This window comes from Accipiter gentilis, chromosome 18, assembly GCF_929443795.1.
Source record: "Accipiter gentilis chromosome 18, bAccGen1.1, whole genome shotgun sequence".
In the NCBI taxonomy this organism is placed as follows: Eukaryota; Metazoa; Chordata; class Aves; order Accipitriformes; family Accipitridae; genus Astur; species Astur gentilis.
In genome coordinates, this window is record NC_064897.1 from 18,194,950 (window position 1) to 18,221,303 (window position 26,354).

Consider the following 26,354-nt stretch of genomic DNA (forward strand, 5'->3'; position numbering starts at 1 on the left):
CCCAACAAAAGCTGTAGTTTAGGTAAGTTCCAGCTTCTGCGTAAAGATTCCTCCTTCCCTTGCTATATGTAGCATCAAGGTTTTTTGTACTCAGAAATTTCACATGGATATTAGTATCTTAAAAATTCCTTGGTCTGGCTCCTTCCCACCTGTGGATATGTATCCTGGGTGACTACACCCCTTCTCAGCCAGTCACTGAGATGGTGGTTAGACTTGTTTAATCACGCAGTAGACTTAACTAGAACTAATGAGGGAAACGCAGCATTTTACTTTTGTTGTGCCTGTTTTCACAGTACCTCTTCCTCTACAGCTTTTCAAACAGCATGCCTAGTGGGTGCAACCTTGTTCATCACATCACAAGGGCCAGTTCTAAACAATTCAGGAACCACTTGAGAGTTGAAGTTGTCAGAAAACAGTTTGGGGAGAGAGTTTCTCTACCTACCATGTTGACGGCATCCTGGTCAAAGGGGTTCCACTCTATGTTCTGAGGATAATGGGCCAAAACTTTGGACTTGAAGGTTCTCCTTAAGGGACTCTGGTCGAAATTCTCTCCTGCAACAAATGAAGAAATAATGACTTGTCACAGCAGTGAGGCTTCAGAGAGACCTGGCCTGGGCAGCTTTCTTTCACTTTTTTTTTTTTTTTCTGAAATCTGAGGGGCATTTTCACTCCCAAGAGATGTATTACTTCTAAAAGAGAAACAGAAAAGATGCACATTCAGTCTGATCTTACCCTCCTTCTGACAAAATCTTACTACAGTTGCAACACAGCTTCCAGCTTAGTACTTATGGCATGAAAATTTATTTTTAAGAGAAAAATTACTGCTGGAGTTTTCTATAAAAAGACCCTGCAATCAGGTGAATTCTCCACCCTCCTCTACAGCTTGAATATCTAGAGATGGCTTTACTTAGACATTGAAAGACCACTTTCCCCCAAGTTTGTTAGAAACTGTCTTATGGTCAATAAAAAGTATGAGCACCTCTCAGCTATTATAAATTATTCAAGGATTCATTACAGATCTTTTTTATACCACAAGTCCTGTGTGAAGATTAAACATTTATTTTTTCTACATCAAATTTCAAGGACAGACTTTTTCCACACAAAGAATCCAGCAAGTGCAAAGAGCAAGACTGCAATCAGACTTCAAACAGAAATGCATCCAGTTATCAGCATACAAAAAGTGTATTTCACGGGGATATTGTTAATGGAGTTTTCACCACTAGGCAGTCTGCAGTATGCAACACATTAATCAAAATAAGAAGTTCTTAAAATCTATTAATTATATTACCATCTACTACACTTTTCTCAGGTATCAGGTTAGAATTTCAGGCTTCTTGCTTTAAAGACTACAGGTGAGTCTTTCCTGTTCATTTCCTTTCTCACCTGAGAGAGCCAAATGGGATGAAAGCCTTAAGTTCACAATGTGAAATATTCTTCACCAAACCTTACTTTGCACTCAAAGGCTTCCTTTGGGACCTCTTGGTGTTACCTAGATACTTTTAAAAATACATTACTGAAATAGAACTGGATTTCTTTTCTTTAAAAAAACCCCTACCATTATTTCTCTTTATACTTAAAGACAGAACCAATATTCCATTAACGCTTTTAATGAGAGGTTATTTTGGATGAAGAAATACTCAATCTTTTGGCAAGCTCTAAAGGCCATCCACTGTTCCTGCAGAAAAGTTAAACTACAAGCCACTAACCTCACTAACCCCTCTCTGAAGGCATCATGGACTGCAGGAGTACAATTGATGCTTGCTGAGTTACATATGACAACTCAGCCTTTGCGCAACTAGCAGCCTTCGCGTGATGTTGCAAAATTCAGTTCAGCAGCTATCCAAAAGTTTCTGAGGCCACAGCCATCTGGCACATGCCCTTTACTCCTTGCGAAGCACAGTCTACACAATCATTTGGCTCAGAGTGAATTAATCCATGGCAATTTCTTTACAAACTGATAATTGAAAGCTGAGATTCTCAGTCTTTGCCTGGCAGAGCTTAGAATCTGCAGATAATTGCAGGGAACACAAGATAACAGAGAAAAACACAGTGGCAGTTCACAAGGTAAAAATTATCCAGGCAAAGTTTTAGAAGGGTTGAAAACCATTTGTTGTATGAAACCCTTAACACATCTTCAACGCAGAGGGCAGAACCTGCATTGTCTCTCAGGGGCTGCAGTGCCAGGGCCATCACAACACCGGCAGGCGGAGGAAGAGGAGGCGAAGGTCAGGCTTTTCTTACACCAATGCCAGCTGCCTGCTTGGTCAGGAAAGGGAGGTGGAAGCTTATGCCGGAGCTCCCCTCCACAAGGACACATGTAGGCAGGTGGAAATTCCTCAAGATGCGCGACTCAGCTGTGCTGGGACTGCACCTCGCTCCGCTGTAAGAGCCGCTGCACCGAGTGAGCTTGGGAGCCAGGTGGAGGAGAGCTAACCAGCTCTTCCAACAGCACTTGCTTTCAAATGCATTCAGAGAAAGGGTTTAAAATCTTTTCCTTCCCAAGACATCTCTGAGATTTTAAAGATACAGGCATTTTTATTCCATGGCTTATTTTTAACACAGGATTTGGACACCTGCAACATCATTATTTTTTTCTCTAACACTATGTCTGTCTCACTTGATTTAGGTGGGTAACCATGGGGGAGAAAAGCAAATAAGCTTCTATAAGGTTATTTTGTGCTTGGAAGGAGAAAAAGTCCGAGATGATGCAACGCTGCAGCCATATTTTCCGGGGCAGGAATAAGTGGATATGGTAAGATGTGAGGAGCTTTGGGCAGGGGAATCCAGCCTGCCTCTGGAATTGCTCAAGGCAAACCAGAAGTCCAGCAAAAGCATATGCATCATAGAAATAAAGAAAACTGAAGGCATCAGCTAAATTGGATCAAATTAAAAGACGTGTTGGGGTTTAGCTGATCGGCTCATCACATCTGCCAAGTTGGACCAGACTTGCCACAAGCTGCTATGGCAGTCCAGAGCACAAGCTCAGTGAAGGAACCTCTCCATGCTCAGTTACAAAGCTCAGACTGAAGTACATAAAACCAGAGACCATTACTCTATTACAGAACATGGCAGTAGAATAACATCTTATTTTGGACCAGAAGTTCTTTGCAGAGTCATTAGAGATAAAGATATAATGTCATCTACTGATTCCTAAAGTTTCACAAAATAAAACTCCCAACAGCAAAGCCAGAAAAAATTCTCTCTAGGTATGCACTTAAACATAATTGGCAACATTTTTAATTCTGAGTATCAAACTGTAATTAATGTGCTTGCATAAATATGCATGAGGTTATTTCCTAATTAGATCTTCAATTTTTCTCACATCTGACACAGTTTACCCTACAACTGTGAATTAGCAGAAAGGCAGATATTTGATGTTAAATTTGTTTGGTTGCTTCTACTAAAAGTTCGAAGAGCATCTGGATGACTTAATGAAGTTCTCCACCGCTAACAGCAAGTGATTGCTGGAGTCCAAATTTCTTTAAAGGTTTCCTTTTTCATGAGAAAAACCAGTTACCGTGATGGATGCTAATTAGGTAACTTGTGTGGTTCAGAGGCACTCATCACCTCTGCAGTTCACCAGTTGAGCCCTTCACAGGTTCTTTGGGGGCCAGTTTTCCACTCTGCATCGTACAGGTGTTGTAAACACACCTTTTGCTTGAAAAATAGCTCCCAGTGATGACAGTCAACAACTAAATTGATTAATCATCCGATATTAACACACAACTGTAAATGGGACTCCAGTAGCAACGCACATTAATCACATCATTTACTGTTTCTAACACCTGTGCTCACTTAGAGGCACCAAAGAAACTGGGGCAGGCTTTGCCCTGTGTGCTGGCTGTGCTCAGGACAGCCCCGCTTCCAGCACACCTAAGATGTGTCATCTCAGGGGATGTGGCTCTGTGTGCTTAGATTGAATGGGACAGCAAACCGCCCAGCTTTCATCTAAATAACTTCCACGTGCACCCAGAGGTGGAGGGTTACGTACCCGGTAGCTTTACCCACCTGTTCTGGTAGCACAGCCTAAGCTTGTGGTGGGGCAGAGAGGGCAGCTGCTGCATGGTGCTAAGTGCTCTCTTGCCTTTGACCCGTCCTCCGGCCTTACAGCAGCACTGGCAGACTCTGGAAGCATGTCAGACTGCTCAGAGAGATTTGGGAAGCAGCCCTTCAAGGCTTCTCCATGGGAAAATATCCTGCTCTCCTAGTTTGGTGGCTCAATTACTAACTAACCTCCCAGATAAAGTTGACTTATTTCCAAGTTAGACCAAAAATTACATCACTGGGCATAGAAGAGTGGGGAAAGCCTTGGTTTTTTGCTGGTCTTGTTATTGAATATCCTTCATCTCATTTTCCCTATAAACCACCCCCCCCCCCCCCCCCCATTTTGATGACCAATACTCTGGCAGCATCTGGAACCACTGGAGAAGAACAAGGCGTATTTGCCAATAAACCACTGTAATAATGAAAAACTGAGGGTTTCAATCAGCTTTTGGAAATGACCAATGATTTGTATGCTGCCACAAATACTCATGCAGTTGTTTAGACACAGATGTGTCTAAAAAGTTTTGTTTATGAAGCACAAGCATTGCTTTAAGAAATCCAGCTTTCCAAAACCAGCAGTAACAATGTCCTAGTAGGCTGACAATCTGGATTCATTTTATCCAGAAAAGTAAATGGCACAAATTACTTACCTTTGCAGGGTCTCTGCAGGGTTTGCATTTTACTACTCCGGTGGTTTTAAAAAGATATAAATTAAAGGTAAAACACACACAGAGAAAAGACAATTTTCTCAATCAGTGATCACGAGACAAAAGAGAAGAGCCAAGAAGCCACACTGGAGCGAATCAATCTGTCATTAGCTCAAGAGGACACAACATCACACCCTCCATACAAAGCTGCCTCCCAGGAAGCCAGGCAGAGCAAGCTTTTAGAGAAGATACATAATTTAGGAAACAAACAGTACAAGGATGCGACAGAAAGCAGCCTGCATGTCAGGGTGAAATGTCATCATTTGGCCAAACCAGCAGGAAACACCCCGACTCTCACCAAAGTGAGAGACGTGGACCGCGACAGCCAGCTCCACACTGACAAGCAGCTGGAAGAGAACCACAGGGAGCAAAACCTTCTTGGCAAATGTGAGGGAAGGGATCTGGACCGAAGGGTACTTGATATCAGCTCTCAGCCTTGGTAGTTCTGAACTGCTGAGTCACATACGGCAAATAAAATTTATTTAGCTGTTATTCTAGGCAAACAGTGAATGTTCATTAAATCTACTATGTGCTTTTAAGTCCTTGATTGCTAACTTGCCAAACAGGATTAGCAAGGCACATTAAAAATGAAGCGAGTATCAAATGCGAATTGAATCCATATTCTAAAATATTAATGGCCAGATAACAGTACTACTAATACAGACAGAAACATCGTATTTGATGTGTGGTACCCATTCATGCAAACAGCAAATCTCATAGGGTAAACTGTCTCTCAGAGGCAAATTAAAAATTTGGTTTCAAATTGAATCCTTTTGCTTTCAGGATATTTAAAAAACAACAACATTCATGTACTTTTCAAAATTGTGTAAAATATGTCAGACTCAAGTTCCATTTCAGTTGGATACTACATCATACATAACAATACTTTTAAACAACTTGTGACTTCCCTTTAAGACATCCACTTTTAAAAGGACATTTAGTTTCAAATTAAAAGCAAATGGTGAAGTGATGGATGCTAGACCAAGAAAAACTGTGCTAATTTCATTTCAAAATGAAAAGATTTCTCAAAATTAGAAAATAAGCCTGATCTGTGTTTTGGATGAAGGATATAATTACTAGGGAAATGCAGCTACACTTGTGAGGTTGTCAGTAATGATGGCTTTCATACAAGTGATCATATTTAAAAAATTTAGCGATCTTAAGGTTTAAGCAGATCTGTTTTAATTAATTATCACAGCTATAAAGGCATAGAAAAATATGTACCAAATAGGCAGAGGCATCCTGTACCCACTCCCTCTGGTCCAGAGAATGCGAGCTATCTGTCACTCCTTCCAAGCTCTGGAACGTAGACAAGAATGCTTCTGACCACAGAAATAAAAATACCTTTTATTCCTTTAGAGGAACATACTGGGAGCACAACTATGCGCAGTGACAACCTCTTTGATATCTATTTCTAATTAAAAGTGTTCAACACATCCAGCTATGTTGTTTCCCTGTAGACTGAACTTTGTTAAGCATGGGATAACTGGATGACCCTGCATGAGAAGCAAGTAACATACAACATGCAAGTGAGAAAACAATGTGGGGACAGGAATAATAGTGCTTGGCTGGGGAGCAACTAAGCTGTTAATTGTTGGGTCCAGGAACCGGTTAGTTTAAGTAGTGCAGGAACTGTGCTCTGCTGCTTTTCTTCTGTGCCTCACCATGACACCAAGGTGGCAGTGGCAGGCTAGTTGGAGTTCAAGGACATTAATTCGAACTCATTATTTCTGACCACATATTCTCATAATCTTACAGCGGAGAAGGAAAATTTTATGAGAGAGAAGACTGGGACAAGGCAGACCAAACAGTTTTCATTCCAAAATTTTAAAAGCTGAGTTTTCTGTAGGATGGTGGTGGCTTTTTTTGGGGGCTGGGGAAGAGGGAGCAGGGTCCAACCTACCTCTTGCATGTTAATATGTAAAGGAATTGAGGGATCATATTTAAGCAGGAAGCCGTAGTGTGTTGTGTACCCTACCGATACATCTAAATGATTTGGCTTTGGGGGGGGGGGGGGGTTGGGGGGGGGTGGGGAGTGGGGGGGTGTCTGTGTGGACCTCACTAAAATTGCTATTTAAATCTAGACTGCAAAGCATGGTTCCTTGAGGTGTCAGGAACCTTTGGGTCTCTGTAGCAGAAATTGGTGGAACTGGACCTTCCAGTACCCTTTGTTCACAAATCCACATAACTAAGCCTAGTTGAATTTCTGGATAAGTATCCTCTAATATGGTCTCATGCAAGATATTGTTCAGTCTTTATCAAGCACACAAAGATCTAGCATATCGTATATCCACCAATATACCTGACACCACTAGTGGCATCCATTGGAGAAGGGAAGCACATCTGCCAAGAGAGCTTTAAGAAATAGCACAAAATTTACCAGATATTGATTTAAATTAAGTAAAAGAATGAAAAAGTCCAGGGGTCTTGGTTTGTTTTTGAACTCTGACCCTTAATTTGATTTAACGGGAGTTGGAAGACTGAAAATAAAGAGAGAGAGACAGAGGGCCTGGTGATTTGTTTTGTCCTTAGCCCCTCTTTACCTGAGGTTTTGTCTGCAGTATCTGAGCTCTTGCCATGGAGATCTGCTTCTAGCCATTTGTACAAGACTACACAACATAACAAACAGAGATAAAAAAAAGCAAGTATGAACAAAATGAAAAGATATACAAATGTACTGGGGAAGGGAAAACATGTGAAGCAGACATTAAACACTCCCCCTTGTAACCTCTCTTCCCCCCACTACTGGCAAAGGTTAGAACCACATGATAAAACCTGCCACGACTGTATTACTATAAAGGTGTTGAATGCAATGATAGACATTGTAGAAATACTTGTCAAAATTAGTAACAAGAGATTAAATTCTCAGTACTTCAAACAGCATGCTGCTGTACAGCTTCCCTATTATGAAAGACATCTTTGTTCATACAATGAGGCATTCTGGAGCTTGTGAAACTCAGGGGGAAAAAACAGCAGTTCTTTAACTGGTGTTGAACTAAACCCAAGAAGTTTTCTTTAGTATAATACTGTTTGCTATGTTGTTATACCTTCAGTGGTGTACTGAATGCCATTTTCAGGACTTACTGAAGTTACCTAATAGCTCTATTCATCATTTCTGTCTCATAATAGGGTGTTTTTAGACTCAAATTTGAATAAATAAGCTATGTTTAGAACTTGGATGAACAATTTTAATCTCTTCCAGTAACAGCTACCCCAGTAGGCTCTTCTAATGGAAGAGCTTCCCGCTAGCATGTCTGACTGAGGTTTCTTCCAACTGGTTTGCTCATCTCCTGCAGAAAAACAAAAATGTTTTCACAGACACCATGGCATTCCTTTGCCAAAGAAGTCCCATTTGTAAGCTATGCAAAGGCGTTATGCAATCCTCCTCAAGTTAAATCTATTTTTATAAACCTAGAGCGTATATTAAATCTGCAATGCCATTGACCTCTCTGGTCATTCAGTTTCTAGGTGTAAATTCAGAGTATTTCCACCCCGACGTCCTACTTAAGCTGTTAATCCAGGCACCAGTTAGAGGACCCAGATAATTCTGCCAAGGCTATATTTTCTGGGAAGGCAGCCCTCGGCAGAGGGCACAGGAGTTCCTTCAATAAAGATTTTTAGATGTGAATTTGTATTTCAGGATAACGTTCTCATTTCTTTAGGAGGCACCTGAAGATAACCCACATTCAAATGTGCAGCATGTTTTTCCACTCCAGGCGTCTTAAGCTATTTCATTCTACCTTTGAGCTGTTTGAACTAAAAAGTTGCATAAATCTTTAAATTCAAGGAAACAAAACAAACAATTGCCAAAGCTGGAGCCTCCCCTCACTAATGGCCCATACCCACACTGCCTTTACAAGACTCTCTGCCAGGCTGCCCCCACAGCTCTCTCCAAAAGTCCTTTACAACATTATCATTCAAAGGGAATTTGGCACTAAGCTTCCACAGACTTAGCCACCACCTCTGCAATAGGAAGAGCGAAAAGGAAAGATGTAACAACTCATGAAGGGATGCATAGCCAGATGCACTGGTACAGGTTCTGGTTTTACTACCCATTTCAGTATTTTGACCATTTATCATCATCAATCATATGGCTAAACAGTCACAGAAGTTATATAAAAACTCCTGCACGAGAAGTCAAGTGACAGAAGATCATTGACAACAGTGATATAAATAAAGAGCTAGGAACACTATAGTACAGCTTAATTCTTTATACAAACACAATGTAATGGAATACAACTATTGCCACAAACTAATTACACTTAGAAAATGCTCAGTATTTAAAAAATCCTTTTAAAAAGGACATTTGTTCACCTAAAAGAGTTATTGTACAAGTATAAATAAAGAGAAAAAGGCTCTAACATGAGCAGTTTAGTTTGCCATCATCCTTTCCTTCTGACCTTGATTAAAATACTTAACTATCTGCCTACAGAGTAACATTATACAGCACCAACACTGTCAGCTTCTTAAAATAGCCCCAGGTCCCAGCTGCCAAAAAAACACAGACATCCCACTACACTAGCAAACAAGTATGAATTACACCATCCCTGTCACATAAAATTGCATCATAATCTTGACAAATCCAAAAAGTCATGACTTAAATTATGTCAGTTTGGGTGATTTTTTGCAGTGGGGTGGGGGGGAGTTTAATAAACAGGTACGCAAGGCACATTGCTTCTACACTATTACCTTGGAGTCTGTCCCCAAAGGCTGGAACATATTAGCAGGAAACAGTGGAGCAGGTATAAAACTGGACCTGTACTTACAAATATAGGGAATTACTTACACCGCAGGGTTTATTTTCTCTAGAAATCAAGGTGTATGGAATTCACTCATTCTGTTTCTGCTGCCACGCTGCCTTTCCAAGCATGGGCTCCCAATCCACTGCTAGGCAGTATACAGAAAGCGTCCCCCAGAAATCCTTGGTCTATCCTGTTTATATACAGGAAGGGGCATATTTTCTTTTTTATTGCATTTTTATATTCAGATCTGCTGTTCATTTTGAATACTTGATATGGAATGAATGAGCATTCATTCAATTACTAATAGAGAAAACAATTTGAGCAATAATTAAAAGTTCATTTAAATTTAAGTTTCATACATCATTATTCTTAAATTGCCTGCTAACCTTGTTGTTAGTTACATAGCAAAGGAGCAATGTACACAACCATATGAAACTGAAGGGTTTAAAATCCATCTTTCAGTTTCCAGAACAACTGATGGCAGAGAAAAAAAAATATTCAAGCAAGAGCAAGACACCAGCTCAGGTCCTTAAACACAGCAGGATGCCAAAGCCCGTCTGGCAAGGGGTTCCCTGGCTTCGGAGCAACAGGCACCTGACTGCAGCCTTGGGCTGAACTGCCGAGAAGTGAAGGCATTTTAGGTGCCATCACATCCTCTGCAAAGTTTGGAGAGCTTCCTGCTCATTACAACACCCTTTTCCCACTCTGCATTTCACACAGTCAACCTCCCTCTGTGGACTTAACGCAAAATGAGGTATCCAGCCGTGCCTTTTGCACAGGATCCCTTTCACGCTTGTGTTTTCTACTCATTTACAAGGGCAGGATCACATTCAAATATACCTGATGTCTGAGTTAAAACATGATGCCACATTCTCAGACTGGTTTTCAAAACAGGCACTCACAAAAATAATTTTCAATTCAAATTAATCTTAAAGCAAGTTTTGTCCTCTAGTCCACCAGGACAGAGGTAGTACAAGAGTCCTGTCTCAAGATCCGCTTTATTACAGTTGGTATTTCTGGAGATGAGAAAAGGGAAAAACAAAACCCAACTCACAGACAACCAGAATTTGTCATCCTAAAAATCCCTGTACTATTAGTGTTTAGGTTTGTGTGCAAGAATGCAGGAAAGAAAGGGGAATTTTTCAGTAAATTTTGCTTTGGGACTTTTTTAGTACAAGAACAAGCAGCTTTATTTTTGCAATTACAGTGCATTTAGTTATGTTTTAAAGCAGGCTGTATTAAGATAGATTTTTTTAAACCACTCTCCAATGCACATAATATCATGCACCAATATTAGACTCCCTTGACTCATCAGGATGGCAAATTTCAGGTGTTTTGTTACTTGAAATTAGAAGCAGTTTCACCAAAGCTGTGTTTATACAACAGCAGAGTGTGAATAAATTCACTGATAACACCTTCTGCCACTGTAATTAAGCTCGGCTTGCAAATCAGTAGAAGAAAAGAAAGAAGCTTAATTTGGCCTGGACCATTTTCAGCACTAATCAACTTTGACGTAAACAGAGCATGAAGATGCCCATACTGCAGCTTGAATAGCCAGCCAGGCCTGATTTGGGGTTTTGCTTTTTAGCAGCTTTTTTACCTGTCTCACACAAGCTTGAGGCCTTGGCTCCCTGGACTTAGCACTGTTAAGCTGGGCAATGGACTTCTCTGGTTTAAAGGAAGCCCTTGTTTTCTGATGTCCCCAAGAGCTGTCCTTTGGTGTGCTGAGCCACAAAGAGGATCCAAAGGACTTGTGGGTGGTTTCTAATCAGCACTCTCCAGAAGCACAGGCTGTGGTGACCAGAAGGAAGCTATCCCCAGTTTCTGAAGGTTTTTCTTCTTCAAACAGCACAATCCACAACCCAACAGTGGCACTCAAGCTGGCTACTTAAAACACCCTGAGCAGGGACAGCCTCTTAATACTCCTTGAAGAGCCAGCCCAAACCTGCAAGGTTTGGACAACTGGTTTTATCAGTGGGGCAAGAGGTAGATTTAGAGAGGGCAGACCCAGAATTAGCTCCTCACTGTTCTGAGTTAGGTTTTTTGCATACCCTTTACAAGCAAAGGGTTACAGCAAGGCAATTCTTGCCTGTCAAAGGCTGCAGTTGCTAAGCTTTATGAAAACTTAGTTGCATGTGGTTTTGATGGGAAAAGGGTCTGGCAAAGAGTGAACTTTGCTTCTTGTAGTCAAGAAAGCTCTTTCATCGGCATGAAGTAGAAACACTCCCTTGTGTAGCACAAACTGATTTTGTTTAGGGGTTTTTGAGAAACTGCTGTTTAAGCTGCTGCCAATAAAGAACTGTCCTTATGACAGTCTCCAAAAGCCAGTCTTCCACCAGTTTTCAACAACTGAATCCTTTTAGAAGAAGAAAAGACAAAAACTTTTTCCATGCTGAAAAGTCATAAGAACCCGCAGGCAAGGCTTGAAGTTACCAGAGCTCCCAGATGGAGAAGGGTGGTGAGCAGGAATGAAGATGTGGGCAGATGAGGATCTGCTGCCCACACAGCCATATTGGTCCTTAGAGCTGATACTTCCACTTAAAAGCTACCCAAGAAACCATTTCAGTTTGGAGATTGCTCTCAGCTGCTACAACCCAGCTGTACTACAATAATCGGAGATCAGCGTATGGCTGCAAATGTGGACAAACCTGCTACCAAAGGAACAAGACATTTATACAACATGCTGGATGATGCAGTTCTTACTAGGTTTGAAAAAACAACAGTGGGGTTTTGTCAACTAGAAGTGTTGGAACACTGTTAAGAGGCAAAAATATCATCATATTGAAAGAAAGATCAGTTCTTATAACTATTCAATTAAAATACTTCTTCTGCCACAAACATCTTTGCAAGAACCTTCATGTATTGGTCAACACCACCTGCATTTAGAAACTGTTTGAAGAACAGGCTGCTGCCAGTGAGTTTACACAAGGGATCATTAAGAAGCTATCAGTGCACAGTAATTGCACATCTAAGCCACATGAAAAATATACTCTATGCTTAAGTAAACGTTAAGTAAACCATGACTAGTTAGATACAGCTTTAGTTTTTCATTGCAGCAGAGCTCTATATATTTCAGACAAAGCATAAACAACCAGATTTATGCTTTATCACTGCTGACCACTTTGTGGCCAGTTTCCAAGTCTACTGCAAATGCAGAAAGCTGAAACCAGGACTCAATCACCATGCCACAGTAAAGTGTCAGGATTCAAATCCAAAGGCATGGACCAATACTGATTTCTGGATCCAAACTAGACTGCAGATGGAAAACTCAAAAAGCACAGCAGCATTTCTACCACACCTCTAGATTTAGTTCAGATCCCTACAAAGGGGAGCCGAGAAATGAAATCCTTTGGCTTCCTTTAATGCCTTGGCGGGTATTAGGTGCCAAAGAAACTCTGAATAGGTGGATCTCCATCGAGAAGGCCAGAAAAATAATTGTCTCTGGGTTCAGCTCACAAATGCCCCTGTACCCCAGAACCTCTCTTCCTTTGTCCCACAGATGTCTGGAAATGGAGGCAATTCTGCAGGTGTGGTCCTAACCTTCGTGCTCCCAAAACACCACTTCAAGGCTTCTATCAAATTTCCCCTCTGGCATATTGTGGGGTTGCCTGCTCTCCAAACAGCCCAACCTTAAACCCCATGATACACCTTCCACCGTCATCAACAAGATCTCTTAAAGAACACAGGTAAGGTCCCACAAAACAATCAAAAGAGGTCAGCGCAAAGGCTTTTTCTGTATCTTAGAAGTCTCTCCTTTGCCAAAGCCCAGCAATGAAAACCAGTGTCTTGCCCCCTCTCCCCTCAAATTTCCACTGCCACTCCAGTAAAAATCCCTCTGTAGAGCAGTACATAGCCATGTAAAAACAGTGCATGTTTCAGAGATGTTTTTAGACCCTAAAGGTAACCAGACTGTGGAGAGTCACAAAAGGGAACATGAAACATTTCCTGGCTTGAAACAGGGTTGAAAAGAGCCAGTGGGACTCTGAAAGAGGAGCTGGAGAGATGCACAAAAAGAAGAGTAAGAAACTGATGTCCGCTTTCACCCAAAGCGCATATTTTGCCTATTATGTTAGTGCCCTGCTGGTAGAGATGGAAGCAGCCGAGAACAGAGATCTAAATAACCCTAAAATTACTTGGCATTTAAGCAAATATTTCCTCTTTACCACTAATCCACTAATCTTTTAGTGCCTGGATACCAGGTTGACTGGCATACTAAAAATACGTAGGTAGAAGGCATGTAATTGCTGCTCTAATTTTTAAATAAGCGTGAGTTGTCACTGACTACAGAGAGGCTACTTCAAAACCAACGCATTTAGAGCCACCCCAAACAGACACAAGAGCCCTCCTGGCCATTGAACACAACTCCTGTTATTTCTGCATGAGATATGTTACAATATTTTACACTTTCCTTTCGCATAAAGGGGAATTTTATGGAGTTAAATGGAATGCTTCACATAATGGAGCAAGCCATACCATGTTTGAGCATGCATTAGAAATGGAGTATTTCATACTGAGCAGATCAAGGCTCCATTAGGCACAGACTGCACCATAGCTGAACACACTTTAATACCTACGGTGTCTGTGAGTGTACAAAGATTTGGAAGGTCTAATAAATGCAGGGAAGTGCATGCAAAAGGAAACAGAATTAACAAAACGTATTGGCATAGCAACACAACTCTGAAAACGATGGCATCTTCGTATGCCAATGCGGGCTAAATCTGAGCATCCTATTACAGAAAACAAGAGCATAATCATTTTGCTTGGAGAAAGTTATTATTCCTTCAAATCAAGACAGGAGAGAGTAGTTTATGGTGTGTAAGGATGGGTTTCACTCACATTCCCTACAAAACAAGCCTACCAACTAAAAAGCATTAATCTATGCAAGAGAGAGCACACATACAATGCATTCACAACCACGTACATGTGCACGCTCCCTCTCTCCCAAAGAAAGGGTACTGGCAGGAACACTCCATTACAGGTTCAAAAGCTGCCCCCTGCATCTGGGGCTCTTCCCAGCTCCACAAAATTGTCTGACCGGCAACAGAGACAGTCCTCAAACCTGGACACCAGCTGGCTCACAATTCCTCACAGCACTGCAGTAGCATCAGGAGTTCCTGCATTGCTCCCACAGGATTAGAATTCCCATCTCAAATCAGACAGGATACACACATGCCAGATTAAAGAGACGCAGGCATCTGCATATCTCTTTGGGGTTTGACAGGTTTCTGGTGATTTATTCTGCAACATGCAAATGCACTGAGAGCATCCCCGATGGATACCTCCTCAATGCAAACGTTAACAGGTCTGTGTGGATTAGATTAAATATTTACATTAAGGAAACAATTTTTTTTTTTTTGTTACACACACAAGAGGAAAAACCCAAACTATAAATATTTGTGACAACAAATGATGCAGATCTCAGCAGTTACACAGCTGTTAGCAATAAACTAAGCAGAGGATAGCTGAGCACAAGTATTATTGGATATTTGCTTAAATAAAGTCTGCAGTTTTATTATCAGGCTGAAAAAAATACCTTCTTGTAAAAGACTGTAAGATGATTCACTAGTATTAGATTACCACAGACTATAATAAATATTTCAAGGGCTTCACACATATACAGCAAATCAGTCCAACAGGGCTGGTCTCTGAGTTGTCACAAGAACAGGCAGTGCACGTGGGGAACAGAATTACCCTTTGAGATAAAAAAACTGTATGTACATGACATTAAAGGAATCTGAGCACTCACACACATCTTGCAGCTGCTAATTCAAGGGTCATGAAAGAATTACAAAACATTCAAACTTCTAGCTAAGCTTATTTATAAGTCAAAACAAAAAAGCTTCCAAAAGACACTCCTTTTGCCTCTGAAAAAAGCTGCTTGCTAAAGTAGGACTATCACCCCAGGCTTTGAATTCAGCAAGGTTTATTCTCTGTTTATACCAATATGACAGCCTGAATGTGACTTATTTTAATACAGAAATATGAAACTTCAACCCGAATCTGTATTTTGTGGCATCAGAGTACCAATTTATAAACAGCCTGAGGAACTGTTTGTTCTGGTGGTGCTTCTGGTTAACCCCTTCCCAAATTAATATTTCCCCAAAGAAACATCCTTTTGGTACCTGTCCCAGAGATGTGAACTCTTTGGTGTGTTTATCTAGGTATCTCCCTCACCTTTCCTGCTTCCCTTCTTACACTGGTGTTTTCCAACAAAGCTGGTTTAGGCTGCAGGTTAGCACCGAGCCCCATTTCATTCAGGTCAGTAACACTTTCCACTTTGCAGTGAGGGTGGAAGATGCACTTTTAACAATCCTGCAACAGCACTGTCCCGCATCACCTTCCCACCTCTCCATCGCTTCCTTCATGTCTAAGGAGACAACGGATTTTGATGCAGCCCACAGGGGTAGATCTTGAGCAGCTGCCTTAATGGCAGCAAAACCCAAGCCCTGTACAGGTACGGCTCCTTCTCCAGTTTAGATCAAAGTGCAGTTGCCCTACCCAAATGATAACACACACGGACTCACATGACTCCGCAATAGTTATCCCAATGGACTCTCTGACAGAGCTTTGCACTTTCTTAGGTAAACGACAACATTGCTTCATCTCCCTGAACTGTCAGGGCATGTAGAAGAAGCCATGCAATCAACATTTAGACAATATAAAATAAAATAACTTATGTTTCCTAAGCCTTTTTAGTTTCTGCTTTGAAAATGCATTATCACAATCTTGTGTCAACCTGTAAAAGCAAAAGCACTTATTTCAATATGTGTTCTGTCCTCACAGAAGGTCAGTTTTTCCCTTTCCCTAACCTTTCTTTTACGTAATATTTTGGAAATTGTGCTCTTTTGAGAAACATTGTATCCTATGCGATTGTAGTTCAGTAAGCAAGCTACAGCAGAAGCGTATTCCAGTCACAAAATAACACAAAGCTTTGTAAAGGCCCCCAACAGAAAACTTCTGCAGTGGCTTCTAAGAACAATCTACACCTGTAACAAGCAGCAAAAGGGGGGAGAAAATTGCCTGAGTTCCTCTGCAGCTTTAACCTCAGTGGCTACAATAGAGAAAAGCTGCAGTGGATTATTTCTTAAAATAAAGCCTGTGTCACCTCGGCCCCACACAGTTCCCAGGCTGTAACTTGGTTGTTGCTACTCATCTGCCGCATGTCCTTTGGCGAGCCGCAGGCTGGCAGCCTGCAGGGCAGATGCTCTGCAAAGCCGCAGACACCCAGCAGCAGCAGTGATGCTTCAGGAACCGCAAGCAGCTCCTGGCTCCTCCTCTCACCTCTTCTTATTCCCAGGCCTGCATCCAAGCTTTTGGTTCACCAGCTTGGGCATCTCCATTGGGGAACCACACGGATGACCTAAGCCAGCTGAAGGACACCTGAGGGAGGGATGAAGGGATGAAGAACAGAGGGGAAAGTGCTGCCTTCCACCCCCCAGCTGGACTCATCTTTCCATCCAGTTCATCACATCTGCACAAAAACCATAGGAGGGTGGGAAATAGTAAGTGAAGGAGAGCAAGAAGGAGGATTGCACATGCTGGCACTACTACCCAGAACAAGGGAATACATTCAAAGTCCAACAAAAACCACAATGCCTCAAAAACTGAAAAAAGGAGCTGCACATCTACAAAATGAACTTATAAGCACCAGCCCATCTAGCTCACAAAGAGTAGAGGGAAAGCTAGGCAATACAATAGTAGTGCACTACAGCAAGAAGCATAAATGTGCATGTGTGTGTATTTTTTTATATATTATACAATTTATGCAATTTTAAGCAGAAGAAAAGCTTTTGACTACAGCTTATTTTCCCAGCATTATTCAGAAAGCAAAACTCCCAAGTCAGATCATGAACTTGGAAATTGCTACACCTCCAGACATTTCAAGTCCAAGCTGTCCCTTCCTTCAAACCCCTGGTCTATGCAAGCTGGACACATATAAAACTTGATACGCACACGTGGGCCTTAAGATGGAGAAAGAACCTGCACCAGGTCAAATTTTCCTGAAGAGGCCTTCTCCTCAAAGATGAATAATTAATTCCCTGACAACCAGAGCAGCTCTGCATTTCTCACAGGATGCCCTGAGGCAGAAGCGGCAGCGATGCACTGCAGGCTGCTTCAGCTCCTCCAGGACCAGCTTGGGAGTTGCTGCAGGGTAAACCTGCGCTGTGAAAAAGGGAGTTTCCAGCTAGGACATCATGCAGACAGGCTCAGCAGGACTTCAGCCTTGTTTTAGTTAATGGTGTCTTTACAGCCTCAACTCTAGAACATCAAGGTGCCTTTCTGGTCTATAAGGCAGACCTTTTCCTGTCTTAGAAATGTTACCTGTTGTTTCTTCTCCCATCTTCTCACAATTTCAAAAAGGTCACCAAATGCCAAAATCCCCTTTTAGTAGACAATCATGACATTTGGAATTTTGTACGGGGGCAGGGGGGAGAAACCCAAAACCTCACAAAACTAAGAAGGGATTGGTTTAACATTACATGTGCAAGCTCCGCAAGAGCATTAGAAATCAACAAACTGATAATGATCAAGCAGGAGAGCACAGGTAAACAGGTAGGACCTCAGACCACAGCACTAGCGGTCACAGGGAGCATCAAATCCCTTCTACGTTTGTCAGGGACACGGGATCCGTTCGAACAGATACACACAGTCTAGCCGCTCTCTCCTAAACCCTGTTTGTCATCACCAAGGTAGGAGTGAAACCGTTCCAGCATCCCTTTAGCTGCCATCTGCGCTCCCACAGGGAGGGGGCTCAAACTTGTTAAATGCCTTGAATTAAAAAAACAACCTCTTGCATGAGAAATGGCAAGAGGTGGCAATTTCAGGGTAACAGCCTGAAGCCACTGGCTGTCAGCAGAGCACACTGCGTGTGATTAAGTGTGAAAAATAGGTCCCCAGAATCCAAGTGTAACAACTGCATTGGGGAAAGTAATTTTTGAAGATTCAGAGACTAACAGAGAGACTCTGAAAAAGCAGTAACTTATTTAGGAAAAAATACCAGTCTTTAAGGATAGAAAATAAAAGGGGACTTGGGTTACAGCAAACTTAGTTTCTGTTACTGGTTGTCCCTCTTTTAAACAGCTGTTTTCGATCACTTTTGTCAGGGAAAGGATTAGACATATCATTCGCATGAACACAGCAGGTAAGATATTGCTGGAAGATGACTAGGAAAAAGGAAAAGGAGAAACCTGAGTGGAGGCATGCTTGGCATGGCATGGTACAGTTTGCCCTGTAGTGTGGGAGGTAAAAGCGATGAAGGACCAGATCCTGCCCAGCCATCCTCATCTGCCCTGTTCGCCTGCATCACGGGCAGAGCTCCCACACCAGCCAGATTTCTCTCAACAAGGACCAGAGGAAAGAAAAAAAAAAAAAAATCATACCAGAGTTGGAAAGGTTCATATATATTTTCCACACGCACATGTGGGGACCAACCATTTCAGTGACTGTTCAAGGATGTATATTGGAGGTTCCTTTTAAAGCCCATCTATTTCTGTTAGTGCCTAGCTGGATACCAAGTTTTCAAAAAAATCAGGGTTTTTTTTGTTTGGTTGGTTTTTTTAACCTTTTACTCCCACTTAGGAGTATCCCCCAAGTCATTTCATCTCCTTTTAGGAAAGCGGTGTTTCAGAAAGTACTGCTGGTAGCCAATACTCTTCTGCCTAATTAATAACCTCACACCCACTAAATGCTCCACACGGTCAGACACTGCCCGAGAAGACCTTGGCGGAGAGGTGTTCAGGCTTTACATGAGCTTTGGTAACACAGTGCTGTATCTTGTCACAGCCCCACACTCAAAGCAGCCGGAGTCTCGCCAAGATCCCCACCGGTGCTGTCTCATGTATGAGTAAGCACAACACAAGGCTGGGGACTTTGGTCCCTTCTTCACTGAGGCCTGAAGGATTTTTCTAGTGATGACAGCACTCAGAAAGCTGCTCCGTTCTTGCATCTCAGTTGACTCAGACAGGTTTATTGCTAAGGATTTTTTTTAGTAAGGAGGGTTTCTTACATTGCATAGCTTATAATTAATTGGGGCATCTTAGACCAGAAGGTCTGCCTGCTCGCCCTAAATGAGCTTCCTAAACAACGAAAACACGCTCAACATGTGGCAGGGACGTGGTTCAAAAGTTCATTTGGGCTTAGCTTTGTACTAGAAAACAGTTTTGACATTAAATTTAGGCAGACACAGATTTACCTAGAGGTTTAGGAGGCCTAAAAGGCATTTAGAGCACATGGCTGTGCCTGCTGTGAATAATGCAAGAGCATACCCATTTTATGTAGTTATACAATGAACTGTTACAGCTACAGTCAGAGAAGGGATGACTAATGCTGAGCAGATACACAAACACACAGACCCCTAAGACTCAGAGAAGAAGCTGGAGAATTTTCAGTGTAGGATCATTCAAAACATGTGCCTGTGAAAGCAGGGGGATCAGGATTGAGGGGATCAGAATAATCAGGTTGGAAAGGACCTCTGGAGGTCATCTGGTCCATGCCCCCATTCAAAGCAGAGCTGACTTCAAAGCCAAATCATGGGGCTCAGAAGCGAGACAAAAAAATAATTTTTGAAATGAAAAACTGCAAAGACAATTCAGTAGCTGTAGGGAGAGGAAAGTAAGATGTCAGCATTTCAGCATCTTCAGAGCAAAAAGCATAAGTTGGGATCTCTCTGATTTAATGCTATCAGTGCAAACCAGGAGGCACTCTTGAACCTGCAGTGTAAATACCAGGCAGGAAAACAGAGACTGTGAGGTATTAGAACTATGAATCAACCCTTGCCAAGCCTCAGGTCTTTTCTCAGAAATATCTCCACCTTCCAGCCTTCATGTTGTTTAGTACCAACACATCTATTACAGTATAAGACCAGCAGCAGCATCACTAACATCACCTTTTGGCGGGAGACCACACACTGAACTTACTCATTCCCCGCCGCCTTGCTTCTCCAGGAGAAGAAAGCCCAGCATGCTCAAAGGCACCACTCGTATCTCCTGGATATTACAGCTCCATGGACACTGCACCTTCTCCTGGCTTTCATATTTATGGTCACATACAGCAAATCATGCCGCTTTCTCACTGTGAAGCCACTTGTTTTGGCAGTTGGCTAAGGACTTTCACAACAACAAGGCCCAAGAAAAATAGTCCGTACAGTTTCGGTGCCTTTCCTAGCACAGCTGCATCCCGGGCAGGACTTATGCTAATCCCTCCTGAACAGCCTTGTTGCTCTTGCCTGGCTACAGGGCAGCCTGCCGCAGCCCTCCTGACATCAGTTCAATGCTGATTAGTCCTGACACAATTCTGGTGCAGGCTTCCTGCCAGGCAAGGGAATGAACAAAATTGGTTTGCGCACAGACCAGACGACAGCTGCAGTCACTCCAGCTCAAATCTGTTGAATAAGGACCCTTTTCTTGTTTACCAAGATGAGGCTAAATTAGCCCAGCATGAGACAGAAGGACAGAGCAAATCCTAAATGCCAGCAATGCCAACCTGGCTCTGAAGGTGTGAGATGCGACTTGGTCAGGCCCTGTCGCCTGGGCTCAAATAAGCCACGGGGGAAGTGTAAGTTTTGTGTAAAGTGATCATGCGCGCACACACACACACCCAGCCCAGGTAAGAGCTAGAGTTTTAAAAAGAAAGTATTGGGGGCGGGGGGGAACTAACAAGCAGAATACCCTCAGGGTTTTTTGAGAACCAGAGAGATAGTCAGTGCATACTTTACTTGGAGCATATTTTTACCCATCTCTTTTCCCTCCAGCTCTAGGAAGAGAGAAGCCTCCAGCCTCCATAAGCTCTCCATGCCCCCACTGCCCTTAAGGCAGTGGCGGGCCCTAATCTCACTACCACTTTTTCTTCCAGTTCTGATTTTCTTGTATGCTGAAAGACTGGAATCAATCTGCATTTATCTAGCTAACTTAAGATGCTTGTGTTATGGTATTGGACAGCACTATAAAGCTTATCGGGCACACATGCATCTCCAGACTGTTGCCAAAGTAAAACTCAACATGCTTTCTAAAGTCATTCTGAGATATATTTAAGGACAGATAGTCTTCAGGTGCAAAACCATTAATATATTGACAATATACTGTTCAGGCCACAGAATATAACTAAAATGAGGACACATCAAGATTGAGAGAAGCAGTGTAAGTACTCATTTAGATGATTGCTGCTCTTGGTTTAGCAATAGGGAAATAGGGAAAGAAGGAAGAGTTAAGAAAGATTCAATCTGGAGAGAAACAAAGTTATTTTTTTACAAGTTGCTTATATCTTACTCATTCACCTGTTCTCTAGTTTGACTAAAACTGCATTATGCATAGCTGCCTGAATAGCGAAAGCTTAAGGGAATGCTTTTTATTTGTTGGTGTAGTCTGAAGGGAAATCTCCATCATCACTTAAGCATACACTTCCTTGTTCCCCTCCTTGGAGAGCACCTTGGGCTACTATGGCCTCGCTCTCCACATGTAAAAGATACCAACCTCAGAGATGCTTTAAAGAGCATCTACAAAGCTACAAAAGTTTCTAAAATAAGATGCCCTTATCAGCATGCTGTCATACATACAGCACCTGTACACCAGTATTAGCTACGATGCTTGTTTTTATAATACAGTGGGGGTATCCTGTTTGGAAGGTTTGCTGCTCAGGAGTGATCTATTGATTTGATCTGAAGCATCACCTCTGTTTACAGAATGATGAACACATCTCTTGACGTGAATTACAGAATCCATCGCCTTCCCAGAGGCAGCACATGCACAGAGGCAATACTTGCATGTGAACTGCTTTCACAAACTTATCGTCAGCAAGGCTGGTATTACTCAGGCTCTTACAAAATGGATTTAATGGAAAAATACCACTGCTGAACTCTCTGGTCTTTGAAAAAACTTTAAACCCATATTCAAAATTGGATACAGCACCATAGGATTTTCCTTCTGTATATATGAAAAGACTGGCTTTTGGCGCTTGCAGGGTTAGTTGCTCACCGTTTGGGGGTTTACGGATTCATTAAGTAACTCCTCCTTTGGCCTGAAAATTCCTTGGACACCTCCAGCTTTGCAAGATGCTGCTTCCCATCATGTTTCCTCCCTCAGCTACCAGAGACAAAGCTCCTGCCCACATCTGCTACAGTTCAGGCACCACTTTGCCTGGTTTCCAGTCTCTGCATGGCCTGATCTAGCAAGCAAGCAAGCTTCAAGTGTTTTACAAGCATAGGATCTTCACAAAATGCAGCTATAGCACCTTTCTAAGGGAATAGCAAGGGTCTGCTTTAACATGGCATAATAAGTAGGGCACTTGCCTTCAGGCATGAAAAATTTCTTCAATTTGAGGGTTTTTTTGCCTGCTGGAGTGGGGAGAGACTGGGTCTAAATTTCCCTCTCCCACCTTCCAGAAGAGGTGATATCAACCAAAAATGGCTTACTGGACAAAAAAAAAGAAGGGCACCATTAATATGTTGGAAGGAGACGTGTAAGAAGGATCTCGAACGTAACCCAGTGGTCTGGATTTTCAGTCAGTGCATGAACACTCCTGGTCTGCTCCCTGCCCAGCTTTATGTGCATGGGGATCCTCCTAACCAGCCCTTAAATAACTGCGAGAGTAGGGACTGGCACCCAGACAGATGTGGAGAAGACTCTTGCGGTATCTCCCAAGTGATGTCTAGCTAACAAAGGAGATCCCAGCAACTAAAGGCATCTAAAGAAAGACATTCCTTATTTTAGGTTTACTTCATATGTCACCTACAACACTCCAAAAGAACAATATGCCATCTTAATTGTAAAGTCCATTTGGAAACAAAAGAACCAACAACTTTTTTTCCTGTTAAGAGTATTTGGGTCCCATATGTTCCTGAACAGCAGAAAGAGCAAGGGAAGAAAAATTTCATCTCTTCAGTTCATTTTGTTCAAGACCACCAAAAGGAGGGCTGAGGTAGGGAAAAGGAAATTGTGTCTTTGAAAGAGTAAAAACGAAATGCATCAATTAACTTTTCTTACAAGTTTATTAGTAGCTACAGAAGTTCTGCTTCACATATAGTAACCGTGAGTAAAACCACAAAGCTTAATCAATCTATTTTCTTACATCCTACTCATGGCACCCAAGTTCTAGGACAACTGTAGCACCCTGACTAAAAAAGTAGCGCCTTTCTCTACTTTAATAAGAACAAATAAAGCACATGCCTGAAGGACTTTGGCAGCTATCCTTGGCAATGAACAGTATCTTCCAATTATCTGGGTACCTGCAGAAGAAGGCAGCACGTCACCCTTCTCAGGGCAGAGTAGAGCTCTCAATATCACAAGGTTCCCAGAGCTACTAGCTGCTACTTAATCATCCCTGCAAGCAACTTCTATCAAAATCCTGCCAAAAGAAGGAATTTCACTAAACTCTTTGCTGGCCCGTTTTAGACTGAAATCTTGCCCAGTAGGAAAACAGAAGGAATTGGTATTTCTCAGTAGTTCTCAGTACCAAAGGAACTTTGCATTTAAAGCCATTTGGGGAACTTCGGTGCAGAAGGACCTGGCCATGCAGCAACCAGTCTCAGGTCACAATCTAAACACCCTTCCCTCATCAGCCATTCCGTAGACAGCTTTTACACACAGGGAAAAGAAAAAGCCAGTCTTGCTGATGATGCCAAGAAGAAAAAAAGAAACTTTGTTAAAAGACAAAAATGGACACAGAAGGGGAGGGGGAAGTACACAGTGAACTTTCATATGTCTATATATTGACAAGACAGAAGTGTTACTAATTTTAAATTCAGAATTTATTCATGCAGTTAACAGCTTTTCTGAAGTTCCCCATTTTATCTCCAAGACTTACTGCATTTACATAAAGGTAACCGTATCAAAGACTGAAGGAGATTTTAAGTATCTCAAGATGAACACAAATAAACCACTAGCTTCTAGAACAAAAATTTCACTTCCCTGGAAACAGCAGACTGGGGAGAAAGGGCAGTCTCTTAGCAGTCAGCAACCTTCAGTAAACGGTTCAGTAAATCTACCACAGCAGAGTTATTTACTGCACCAGTGCTGGAAATTCACCTCCACTAAAACATTATTACAGATAAAGCTTAGCAGAGTCTCAGATCCAGCACAGGACAAGCGGTGTGTTCGTTGTTCTATCATCCCTCAGAGAACAGGCACCCAAATGAGTTTCTGTTAATCACTTTGCTACACTATTCCCTATGACTAAGTTGCACAAATTACCTTCAACTCCAGTGACTGACTACTGTCATCGCTGGTCTCAAGTGAAACTTCATAGCATAAAAGGTGCATTGATCATGATTACACCCCATATACTTTTATAAGGTTCATATGGAAAACTCCAGCCATTTGCCATCAGCCCTCTAGCACATAAGGCTTAGCCAGGTACCAGACCAGCACGCATCTGGCTGGTTCCTGGGAAGATCAGGGGGGTTAGAGGGATACAAGGATCTCCAAAGCAGGGAAGGACAGCCAGCTGTTTGGGTGGCAGGAGGTAGTCCAAGAAACAATAGCTCTAGTTTTCCTTTCACCCCTGTTCACCTGTTTTTCTCAACTTTGCAACAGTGTTATCTGCATTTCAATCTTGTGGTTAAATTAATTAAAAAAACCCAAAATCTTTTATGTTTACCTCAAGCTGCTTCACAATAGAGAAGATTTCAGGCTGTGGTGGTGCATTTCTTACCCCTCTCTGGCCTGATCTATGAACTCAGGAAGTCTCGCTAGGCCTTAGTATGAGTGTAATGAGTTGGACAGTTAAGCATCCCTTGACCATACCAGGAATTCTTGCATGGCTAAGACAGGGACCTGCACTGACCATACCAAGGACTCCTGTTGCCCCATGGAGGCGGGGGACGGAAGCAGGGATAGTCATTTCCTGACAACCTTGAGACATATCTCAGAGTCCTCTCCTGACAGCCTTGGAGCATCCGGTATCTGAATTTTAACTTATTCTCCGACAGCCTTGGAGCCTTCCTTATCTGAATCATAACTCATGTAAAACGGTACCAGCACAACTGGCATCCCAGTGATTTGCTGATGACTAAAGCCAATCATCGCACAAGCCTATAAACAGTGGTACTAAGTGAGACCCTTTGAGCAATCCTGGACCGCAGCGGGCTGCGACCAGCATCTCCCTCTCAGAGCTCACAAAATCTTCAGTTTACAAAGATCGGAGGTCCACTGCCAAAAGCCTACAAGACTTGGGCTGATATTCGTCGCTCCTTGAGGCTCAACCCTTCACTCGTTGAGAAAGATGCCAAAGCATTTGATGTGAATATTTTCACTGAACTTGAGCGGAATTTTTAACAGGTATACCTCTTTTACTCACTTACGTACATCTTTTAGTGTATTTATGCATGTGCGTGTACTAACCTGAATATTCTATAGCAAGTATATTACAAGTTATTGGTTTTCAAATCTATACTTAAATTACTGTCATGAACTTTATTCATCTGTGAATGAATCTCAAGCTGCTATTATACTCTTAATCTCTTTAGATATAAACCATTGACCAAGTCTGAGACTAGGAGTTGATCCAGCTGCACCCAGACTCCGACAGGAATTTAGAAACCAAGGGGGTCTTCTCTGAACCTCATGACTCAACAGGAGGGTCTCCCCGACCTTTTTACATACCTGACCTCTGTACCAATCACAAAAAATCAATTCTAACTCTTTTCCTTTGTAAGTTTCTCTTTTATCCTATTGCATCTTCGGTCTCTGTATACATAATTTTAGTTTGATTCCAACTTAATTTTCCTTTGTGCATTTCATCCATGTATTAAGTAATAGAGTGAACCTTGCCATCAAATTCTGTGAAGTTGCGCTTTTATATACATTCCTATTAAATCATTTTTCTACCAATACCAACGGAGGTGATTCTTTAAGCAGTCCAAACCACTCCA

General features: G+C 42.1%; 1 protein-coding gene across 4 annotated transcripts in view; it reads right to left on the minus strand.

The window, feature by feature from the left end:
- Window positions 1-26,354, minus strand: part of DENND5B (DENN domain containing 5B) — a 117,344-nt gene that overhangs the window by 60,693 nt on the left and 30,297 nt on the right. For 2 of the 4 annotated variants that reach the window (XM_049822523.1, XM_049822521.1), the window contains exons 2-3: window positions 7,295-7,360; window positions 443-552 (exon numbers count right to left, since the gene is read on the minus strand). In XM_049822523.1, coding sequence (XP_049678480.1) covers window positions 443-552; window positions 7,295-7,360 — 176 coding nt within the window. The remainder of the gene's footprint in view (window positions 1-442; window positions 553-7,294; window positions 7,361-26,354) is intronic. The other 2 variants (XM_049822524.1, XM_049822522.1) reach the window with 1 other exon arrangement.